Source organism: Mesitornis unicolor, unplaced genomic scaffold, assembly GCF_000695765.1.
Source record: "Mesitornis unicolor isolate BGI_N332 unplaced genomic scaffold, ASM69576v1 scaffold12631, whole genome shotgun sequence".
Lineage (NCBI taxonomy): Eukaryota > Metazoa > Chordata > Aves > Mesitornithiformes > Mesitornithidae > Mesitornis > Mesitornis unicolor.
In genome coordinates this window covers 6,242-17,471 of record NW_010161731.1, presented here as the reverse complement: position 1 = coordinate 17,471, position 11,230 = coordinate 6,242, and the positions used below count along the sequence as shown (strand labels likewise).

Sequence of the window (11,230 nt, the reverse complement as noted above, 5' to 3'; positions counted from 1 at the left end):
CAGCAGGAAAAATCTGGGCAAGTTTAAACTTGTGGTGGGCCACAGGTTTTAACTCCTTCAAAACTCCCTAGGAGGTGTGTGTTACTCTGCAAGCATCCCACTGGCCGGGCACAGGAAAAAGCCTGGAGCTCCTCGACTACTCACCTGTCACAAAATACAGAAGTTCTCAGTTTTAACTGATCCTCCTAGTTCAATTATTTGGACAAAAATTTGTATGAATGCCCTACATCCACTTTGGAGGAAAACTCATTACAGAGCCTAAGTTATCAAACCAATTTTCCCTCAAAAGACACGACTAACACATAAAGCAAGAAAAATGGTGCTTCTACAGGCAGGTTTGTACAGATTTAATTAAGCCTGATTTCAAGTTGATTAAAAAACGGTTGAGAAAATGATGCTTGGATACACTGAAAATGGATTAACAGTGTTTCTGGTGATTCAGCGCAAAGAAATTAAGGACTGATTTCAGAGAAACCAACAAGAATCCTAGACTTAAATCGACAAGCGTGTAAGCAAGCTTTTGCCTTAGTTTAGGTAAGCTTGTTTCTGAGGAAAAACAATTGGTTTTTGTTAAACTGTTGAAATTTATGTGCAAGAGAAGATTTGAAGAACAAACAATTTCCTGCTATCAAAGCTTGTTTAGTTATTTTACACCTGAGCGAAAGCTCATTTGAAATCCGTAAGTTGGTGGCTAACTACTTACTCACTTCAGTGACATTTGATTGAGGCCATCATGAGCTTCATCAGAGTTTAAAAAAGCCCTAAAACTATTTACAGCAATCATTTCTGGCACCTGGAGATGCACTTCTTGGGTAGCAACTTGAATTCATCGGTAGAAAAACGAGTCACGAACACGAGCAATGCCGTACCTTGAGCTCCTGCTTGGGCTCCACGTTTTTGATGGTTGTGTAATAAATGTGGTGGCCGTACTGATACGCTACCAGGTTCTGCTCCAGGTGGTTTTGAGCTGGACGCACAAACATCATCCAGTTACAAAGAGCCTCGCTAGAAAGTTCAAACCACAGGTCCTCTTGCAAATCTCTGTCTTTTCTGTCACCCTTATCAAGAGACACCTGTAGCAAAATCCAATTACATGTGACTGGAACTGCCTGGCAGCAGGTTCAAAAGAATTTGAGTTTCTTAAAGAAAATAAACCCTACTGTGCCTGTGGAACTTTTACATTAGGAAAGCAATGAAGACATCGTTATCTTTGTCTGCTAACCGGGACCCAGAGACATGCAGCACTTGGAAAGCTACTTTAAAAAAGGGATAGATTTAACTAGGGACCCTTGCAGCGCTTTCAAGGGCAAGAAGCATTCATTAAAAGGGTCAGGCAATGTACTTGGCTATAAATGAGGCACAAGAAGAGTAGTTTTAGCAGGCTACGTGGCAGATTTTTAACTGGCAGAGCCACTTCTCCTTTCATTTCCTGGCTCGTGACACTGCCCCAAGCTGGAGGCAGTGCCTCATTAGCTGAACTTGTGTTGGGCTATCGAATCTGTCACAACTTCCTTGCCAGGCACTGACCATGAGGAACCAGTGCTCCTCAGACTGTGGACCTGATCTCCAGCAAATAAAGGACCAATACTTGTAATGAAACCAGTGAATAAATGGATAGAAGTCGGTTAAACCCATTGTAACTCACGCCAACAACTTGGCATGAGGAAGGGGAGAGAAATCTCTCTTCTCCCCTACACATCTTGTGGGGGAGAGGACTAAAAGGGAAGAAAGATATTTTTAACTATAGTTACTGCTATTTTTATGTCCAGATGCTACTTCAGCCCACATGTGAGTGATTCATGCTATGATTCCTATATATCATAACACCGTAATGCCAGAATATTCACCACAATTATTGTGTCTCCCTGACTAACAGAGCAGGTTTCAAGCCAAAGCAATCTGGGTAGTTCTGAGTTACTTTTAGAGATGGAAGCCACAAAAGAACATCTCCAGTGAAGTAACCGATCGATGCAGAGCAACAAACTTCCGAAAATCAAAGCTTAAGCACAAATTGATGCGCTTTTCTCCTCTTATCTCACACCCCCTTACCTTCAAATGGATGTAGCAGTCTTTGAGTTCAGTTTGTCTAACGAGGGGTCCTTCCACAGGTCCGAACTGCGTGCGTTTCGGGATGCGCCTTTTGGAGAACACTCCTCCCAAAAACCTGTCTATATAGAGCACCAAGGGGAGGCTGGCTCTCGCCCTGGTCAGCACCGGCCGGTTTGGGATCGGATGCAAAGGGCCGTGTTTTGGGCACACGGAGGGATGCGCGTTATTACACTCTTCACACCCTACAACACAAAGTCAGAGAGGACACGACTGTCAGGCACCAGCTCAGAAAAGGAAGCCTTATCTCTCCCTCTGCATCTTTGGCTTAGTTATGGGAACATTTATTCCAATAGCCTCTACATTTTAAAACATTAGAGAGGGCAGCCTCCTGCAAAACAAAAAACAAAGCAGCCCAGACTGCACTTTCAACAGAACCTTGTCTTCTCAGTAAGGCAACCCAAAATGAGTTTACATTTATGGGTCTAAAGGTGTTTACTTATTAGTGCTAAAATCTGACTGGCTTTCAGCTCCATTTACTGATTAAGGGGAAAGAAAAAAGGAGATGGCAGCTAGTACACTACGTACTACTTCAGAAGCTTACACAAATCATTGGGATCAAAGGGTCGAGGTGGATCTGGATCCCATTCATCCATGTCAGTGTCTTCCCCGTCTTCATCCTCATCTTCATCCTCATCATCTTCCTCTTTCGTTTCCATCCTCTCCATCTGATTCTGCAGAGGTGCTAAAGGGTCAGAGCCATCCACCGCCTCCATAGGAGGTAACACCTGGTTATGCACCGGCAGAGATGCCTGAGGAGAGAATCCACAAGCGACAATTAAAATCTATTAATGAGAATAAACACTCTTACAAAGACAAGCAATGGATGTTCCTGCTACTCTACCCTTTCTGCTTCCTGTGGTAATGGGAAAAAGGACAAGGCAAAGCGAAGGAACATGGTAAACGGTCACCGAGGGATGTTTAGCATCGCTGCAGCCTCGCTCAGGACAGCTCAGCGTCACTACCTGCTCTCCCCTGCCAAGGATTGACTTCTCAGGAGGAGAAACCAAAAATCAGAGACTTTCTGGACACTCACATAAGGTCTGAAACAAAGTCCAGCCTTTGTGGAAATTACCTAGAGCCGTATTTCAGCTGGTTTTGTACAAGTGAGAGAATCCTGCACTTCGGTACACGATCTTCTCTCCCTACCATACAATCAAACAACAACAAACTCCAGAGCACACATGCAGAGATCAATACGGGATGAGATAACACAGGGACTGGATACAAACTATGGGACATGGAGGACACCCGAGGGCATTGCATTCTTCCCACTAATTTTACAGTGTATCCCTTCCTTTCCTTACAAAACGACAGTTGAAGTGCACTGCACAGACTACAGCAGGCATGCAGGTTTCTCAGGGAGAGAACAAGAAATACTACACAGAGTAAAGCTGTCTTAAAAGACTGGCAAAGAGACCCAGTGGATGCTGGTCCTATGTGAAAGTTGGCATCACACCTTGTGTTACCTTTGCTTTTCAAAGCTGAGAAGAGCATTTTAAGGTAAGAGTGTTTTAAGGCTCAAGCCAGAGCAGTCCGTAGATCAGATCTCTCTGTATTAAATACATGATCTCCCCTAAAAAACCCCACACTTTGCACAGTGAGACTATGAGAGACAGCACAAATCTGCGCTACAGCTTTCTCGCTTCTCCTCCTCTATCACTGAGACAAATTTCAACACCTGAGACGATGGAGCAATGAGATTTGGACACTGAAAAGGAAAAGGGTGCCTGGCAACTTACTCTAGCTGCTTGCGGACCCTGCTCCAGAGCCATTTGCTGGGGGGATTCGGCAACGTTGCCGAGCACGGACAGGTTGGTGGGATTCATGCTCTGAGCAGCAGCGGGCAAGAGCACGGTTACCTAAAATTATAGGCACTCGTTTTAGCACTGCAGCATTTCCATCGGTCACTTACGTACGGGCAGTGCCCTGCATGCAAAGCTCCCTGGAGTCCTACACTAGGTCAAAAACTGCAGCGTTGTCGCGATTTGTTGTGTTTTTAGTAGGGATGATGGACTTGAAACCTGCAGATGCAGGGACAAAGGGAAAGGCTTCAAAACTCACTCTACATTTTGCAGCTTTTCCATTTCCTATCTCCCATTTTTAGCTTTAAATTAAGGTCCTAGCCAGCCAGGGTTCAAACTGCAGTAAAAACAGATGCGAGGAACGCTCTACCCTTGGTAAAAGCAGTGATCTGGGGTCTTCTATCTACAAATTTACTTTTTTTAAGGGAAAAGGTAAAGAAAAAGAAGCATCTCCTCTTTTTACAACAAAACAGTATATTGGCCTCAATGAAAGATCAAGCACTCGAATGACAAGATCCCCACAGTTATTATTTCTTTACATTATTTGGTCACACTAAACACTTTTCCAACTCTTTTTCTGGTGTAGTAACCAGGAAATTAATGCCTGTTACCATACTGCTCCCATCCATTCAGCACTGAAACAAAGCAGAATGAAGATCCTAGGAATCACCTTTCCCGTCTCTTGTTTTCTCCTTATCTGTCCAGGTATTTGCATCATTATCCTGCGTGACTCTTCATCCTTCTCCACATTGACATCATGCAATGTCAATCTAGTTTGTGCCTCTGACTGTTAAACAGCTTTGACATTAAAATTAAATCCCCTGCTCCTCTACCAAGTGCTTAATAAACACCAGACAAAACTGAGAGCAGCGAATTGTGCCAACAGCGAAGGAGCAGGCAGGAAAATCTGCAACATAACTTAACACTTCCAACCTAGCTGCTTTGGTTAAAGAGGTATTAACAGTAATTTATGAAACTGCTCAAGAATTACAGCAAAAAGACTTGAGGGAGCTGTGTGATGGAGGAGGAAAGTGCCAAGACGACAGCTGACCCAGGCTGTCTGGTATTGACAGTGCTGATGCCAAGTGGCATCGTTACTCAGTGGCACAGCACCAGGTCTGCCAGCAACGAGAGGTTCACACAATTTTGTGTCTATTTGTACCTCCTATTAGCATTTCCTACCACTAATCACACTTCAAACATATCCTTGCTTCCACTGCTGTGTCAGACACCACAAGAAATACAGGCATTGTTTCTCAAAACCTTCCCATTTCTTTTCTCAAAGTTTCTTTTGAAAGACAAAAGGAGCTTGAATTATTATTTGAACATTTGCTGTCAGCTCAGGGTTGTCCCACATGAAATGTAACACAAGCAAATAAAGATCTCTGCTGGGGCTGCTGTCAGTGCTGGAAGGGAGGACGGGCCGAGGACGCAACATGGGATAGCAACAGCACACACTGCTGTCAGCCTGTCATTTACACCACATAGACAAGCATTCTCTGCTTTTAATTAGATCATATTTAGTTGTTAAATGAGCTTTAAGACAATTAAATAGGATTTTCGGCTTCTTATTGCAAAGAAACAGACGTGGCAAAAAAGTTCCCAGCACGACACCTCCAAATCCCTCCAGAGAGCAGGGGACACCTTTCCTGTGCCACAGCATTTCCTGCCCGTGTCTCAACAGCTTATAAAGGTTTCTTTTGGCAAGAAGAAATTTCATTTCCAGTGCACATTCAGCCCCAAGACTGTCAATAAACACGTATTTTAACGATGGCACTGGTAACGATTCATTAAAGATTCACCAAGCAGCAATGATTTAAAGTCTTTGTCAAGCAGAGAATTTGCACAGGAGACCTAGATCTGAAAGCACCTGATTACCACAATGCAGTCCCTACAGATGCTACTAAAAGTCAACAACAAAACCTTCATGACAGATGGAAAAATGGAAAAATGGAAAAATTATCCAAACTTTACAACCACAGGCTCCAGTTTTGCTCTGTTCCTCACCAACTCCACACTAGCAAGCACACTGGACCTAGGATGCCCTGGTAAGGCAAGGGAACCACTAATTGCACTTCTTCAGGTTTTCTAACTTATTGCCTGTGATGTTCTATGTAAATCTGGATTTCGATCCAAAATTTCTATCCCTTGAGAGCCATTTATGAAGTTCAAGGCATTTGGATCCGTACAAGGACCCAGTCTTTGCAGAACGACACTAAAATAAAGTCAGCCACACCACCTTGCTGACTTAAAGGAACACTGTTAATAGATTTTTCATCTTATCCAAGGCAATAAATCAGTATTTTTGTTGAACATGAATTAAATAAACTCCAAACCTTTAACTTTTTATGGTCATTCATGCACAAACTTTAGGTAATAGTGGCTCTGACAACTCTGGAGATAGCTTATTATGCCCTAGCACCACAGCAATGTCCCTTTACCTCCAGTAACAGCTCTCTTACAGGAAAATAACGTCTCTTCCTTACCTGCTGAGTGGTGGCATCCTGCTGGACGTAAGCCACTTGGGACGGATCTGTAAACAGAGTCTGGACAAAGTGAAAAAGGCTTAAAAAACTGGCCTTGGGGCTGTTTATTCCCAACTCACACCAAAAAAAAATCACCCTGATGCCAATAAGTCATCCACATTTGATCCCTTACTAACTTCAAATTGTGCCTGTTATGACAGCAGATCCATTCGACTTACCCAAGTGGACCTACGTGCATAGAAATTAAGCTAAAATTAGGTAGTACTCCATGAAAAAACAGTATCGTATTTATGTGACATTCTTCCTCTATATACCTGAAGTGTTTCACAGGATTATTATTATTTAAATACAGAAATAACTTTGTCAACTGTAGATTTTTATCAAATCTCCAGGACAAGATTCTGTATGAAAACTACATAATGCTCGAGGGCAGGACAGGAGATAACTGCTAGCTTGATGTCGCTGCAAATTCACAAGCCATCTGCATGCTTCCTTTTGAGGAACTATCGGGCACATCCTCCCTGTGAACTTTATGTGGTCAGGATGTTGAGCTGTTTTAATTTCACAGAGGATGTGCTAACTCCAATATTCTCACATTAGCCAGCAAAAACAGCCCTGATGGGAGAGCTTCCTCCTAGGAAAAGCAAGGCATCGGATGAAAACTAAGTATTGACTGAGGTCAGCCTTGCTTGCCTTGCCAAAACTTAAAATATCTGGGCTTGCAGCAGCCTGACTCCAACAAAACAAACCACAGCATAACATAAATTCCATTAGCGCTTTGGTAATTTCATAGCAGTTGCATGATCTGTCTTAATACAAGAGTTTTGGAGTTACTTTCTGGGAGATGTCCTCTCAAAATACCTTCTCCTCTCAGAACATCCCACCACGTAGGAATTGTTTTTATGTAACAGCCAAAAACTGCGCAGGAGAGACCATGAGGCCGTGCCAGCGTTGCTACGGGTGTCAAGTACGTGCACTTTGTAGCACTGCTAATCTGTCCTGGCAGCAAAGACAACATCAAATGTTCTTGACAAAGCAAGCCTGTCCCTCTTCCTCATCTGTCCACAGAGAGGTACAGATGCATACTGTATTAAACCCATCTAAATACACGCTGGCAGAGAATAAAGGCTATCTGATGTAATTATGAAGAAAAGGAAGCTGGGTCTATAAAATCAACGACTTCTCTGAAGGCAAACTACAAAATTAGATTGAATACACCGAGATTCTCTGCAAAGAGACACGACTGTTATTGTAAACTATCCATTATGAGATCTGTATTGTGCAAAACAAGAAATCTTCCAGTACACACACATCGCTTTTAGCTTTTTACTGAATACAACAGAGGCAGAATTTCTGGAGAGATTTTTTTGTGTTTTGGACAACACCTTTGATTTAATTATAACCTCATCCACCTTCAGCAAAATAATCTGCATTTCATTGCCCCTCAGTTCAAGAAGGACAGGAACTGCTGGAGAGAGTCCAGCGTAGGGCTACAAAGATGATCAAGGGAGTGGAGCATCTCCCTTCTGAGGAGCGGCTGAGGGAGCTGGGGCTCTTTAGTTTGCAGAAGAGGAGACTGAGGGGAGACCTCATTCATGTTTATAAATATTGAAAGGGTGAGTGTCACGAGGATGGAGCCAGGCTCTTCTCGGGGACAAACAATGATAGGACAAGGGGGAACGGACACAAACTGGAACACAGGAGGTTCCACTTCAATTGGAGAAGAAACTTCTTCTCAGTGAGGGTGACAGAGCCCTGGCCCAGGCTGCCCAGAGAGGTTGTGGAGTCTCCTTCCCTGCAGACATTCAAAACCCGCCTGGACGCCTTCCTGTGTAACCTCATGTGGGTGTTCCTGCTCTGGCAGGGGGATTCGACTGGATGAGCTTTGGAGGTCCCTTCCAATCCCTAACGGTCTGGGATTCATAATTCATAGCCTCGCCAGCCTTCGATTACCACGTTTGCACATCGGACAAACGGAACAGCGTGAAGTCCCTGTTTGGCAGCGGGCAGATAAAAGTGTCGAGAGCAACTGCCTGCTGTTTTCCAGTCCCAGCGCTCCGCCGGCAACTGCTTTTCATCTCCAACAAGACCGTGGGGTTTTCTAGGTGCCAAAACGGGGTGGGCTCACAACCACACGTGCCTGCGTCGCTTCCACGGGATGGATGTAAACCAGAGTGTGCTCCGAGGTGTCCACCGAGGTGTAGGAGGTGCCGTCCGCCGTGTAGACCACCTGCTGCGAGGGCCGGTCCTGCTCGTCGCTGTACACGATCTGCGCCACTGTGCCCCCCTCGGGGACAAAGTGCACCTGGAAGACAAACAGATCCTGCAGTCATACACCGACGGGAGGCAACACTAAACACAGAGGTGCCTGAATTACACTAGCAACGTAGAAATCTGGACTTAAAAACTACCATAGTTTTCTGATTTTACTCTGCTTTTTAACTTAATACGTAACTGGTATTAAGGGCACCTTCTCATCCATACTTCTTGGATCATCCGTTGAAAATTCGTAAGAGAAAGCAAGCTCAGATATGAGCTATGGTATCTATGGGATTTACTGGTATATTGTTCCCCTTTATTCTCATATTCCTTTCTGGATTTATGGTAATTACTTCATTCAGCTACTTCTGCAGTTGGAGGCAATTTGAGGAACAGCCAACAGAATCTATTAACTTTGATACAGCTTCAGGTAATAGCACTGCACCTATCACGAGGCAGCAATAGCATATGTTGGATTGCTCCTCTGTAGTACGTACAGGCAGTAGCAGTAGAAAATTCAGCTATTTAAATAAAGAAACGTAACTGAAAGCTTTAAGCAGTGATTCCAAGGACCACTGGAACAAGTTATGTCTAGGGCAGCAGTTGAAATCCAAACAAGTTGATTTGAACAGAACATTATGACCAGTAGCCTACATTAAACAAGCTAAGATACTTTACTCCAGTGGCAATAGGAACACGTTTATCTCCTGACACCCTTTACATGCTGAAAATAATTTTCAGCACATAGGAAAAATCGGGCAGTTAGGAGGAAACCTGTTTTTAGTCTCCATATTCACAGTCGTGTGTTTTCACATAAACCAATGCCACAGTTATCTATTTGATTTACTTCACAGAATCCCAGAACCACAGACCGTTAGGGATTGGAAGGGACCTCCAAAGCTCATCCAGTCCAATCCCCCTGCCGGAGCAGGAACACCCACATGAGGTTACACAGGAAGGCGTCCAGGCGGGTTTTGAATGTCTGCAGAGAAGGAGACTCCACAACCTCTCTGGGCAGCCTGGGCCAGGGCTCTGTCACCCTCACTGAGAAGAAGTTTCTTCTCCAATTGAAGTGGAACCTCCTGTGTTCCAGTTTGTGTCCGTTACCCCTTGTCCTATCATTGTTTGTCCCCGAGAAGAGCCTGGCTCCATCCTCGTGACACTCACCCTTTAAATATTTATAACCATGAATGAGGTCTCCCCTCAGTCTCCTCTTCTGCAAACTAAAGAGCCCCAGCTCCCTCAGCCGCTCCTCAGAAGGGAGATGCTCCACTCCCTTGATCATCTTTGTAGCCCTAGATGTAGCCCTGAAATTCTGTAGCCCTGAAATTTCGTTTCAGCTTTTAGCTGCCATTTTAGAAGACACCTGGTACCCTCCTGCAGATGCCAAGTGCTGATTCTGTACAATAAATCCTCATGCAAGCACTCCGGTAAGGACGCACGCAGCATTTTGCATGTGGAGAGCGCTCTGCAAACACTAAATCAGCCTTTTAACTGTCACGTGCAAACAGCACGGTTATCCCCTTGGACAGATAACAGAAGGGACGATTGAAAACCACCTTTCTTTGCAAATTTCAAAGCTGGAAATTACCACCAGAGACAGAATTTCTCAGCTTGTGGGTCAAGTGACAGGCAGCACCCTCTTCCTAACAGATTCAAAAGGATGAAACAATTGGCAGTCTTGTAGAAATTCTCAGCTGCTTTGTCTCAGAGACAGAGGGACGAGCTGCACACATCAGAATCTGCCTGCATTAGTCACTAACAATTAACATTTCTCCCTTCCCCACTACCCAGATGTCGGACTGGAAAAAATTATTCATGTTGCTTTCCCCAAGGTCCACCCACAGTTCCAACCCATTCGACTGATGCCATCAAAATGGGCTGCCACAGACCACAGATTTTATTCATATTCATTTATCTAAACACCCTTTCACTTTCCCACACAGTTATACATAAGTTTAGACACTGAAACTTCTATAGCCACTGGCTGGTTTCATTAAGCTCGTTTCAGATGTCTCTGTAGTCACTGCTGCGGTTTGCACAGCTCATTTCCCAAAGCTTTAATCCAAAATCACCACAGACATGTTTGTATTTCTTGGAGAAATGGAGAGCTCTGGAAGGCATCAATCACCTGAGCAGTGTTTGGTTCCTGCTCAGCAGAGCCAGCCCACACCTGAGGACTTTCCTCTTTCACTTCCATCTCCTCCCTGCCGTGGTGCTCCATGATGAGAGAGATCTACTGGAGGGACGTCTGGCTGAAGAGATTCATCTGTTCACCGCGTTGCTGCTTCCTGAAGACAAGGAGATCTTCAGTGGCATGGCTATAAAAAAGAAAAGAGGATAGAGATATTAAAACAAGTGTGACAGAGGTATGAGGTATTATCATCAGCTACGTAACAGCAGGCTTGGCTTTACAAATACAGGCATGCTCATTTACCATGGTTGAGTTCTGCTGTATTTTACTTTCCATGTCTTATTGCGGAGGAAACAAGCCAACCACTGCTACAACTGCGCTGAAGGATCATACTGAACGCCTCCTGCAGCCAATGCTATGTTCAGAGATGCATCACCAGT

The 11,230-nt window shown here is 44.3% G+C and overlaps 1 protein-coding gene across 2 annotated transcripts in view; it reads right to left on the bottom strand.

Annotated features, from left to right (window-relative positions):
• The window catches only part of PRDM10 (PR domain containing 10), a 29,618-nt gene extending 18,738 nt beyond the window's left edge, over window positions 1-10,880 (bottom strand). Inside the window, exons 1-6 of one of the 2 annotated variants that reach the window (XM_010193423.1) lie at window positions 10,788-10,880; window positions 8,538-8,702; window positions 6,398-6,457; window positions 2,651-2,858; window positions 2,050-2,291; window positions 870-1,073 (exon numbers count right to left, since the gene is read on the bottom strand). In XM_010193423.1, coding sequence (XP_010191725.1) covers window positions 870-1,073; window positions 2,050-2,291; window positions 2,651-2,858; window positions 6,398-6,457; window positions 8,538-8,702; window positions 10,788-10,880 — 972 coding nt within the window. The remainder of the gene's footprint in view (window positions 1-869; window positions 1,074-2,049; window positions 2,292-2,650; window positions 2,859-6,397; window positions 6,458-8,537; window positions 8,703-10,787) is intronic. The other variant, XM_010193424.1, reaches the window with a different exon arrangement.
• Between the last annotated feature and the right edge of the window lie 350 nt (window positions 10,881-11,230).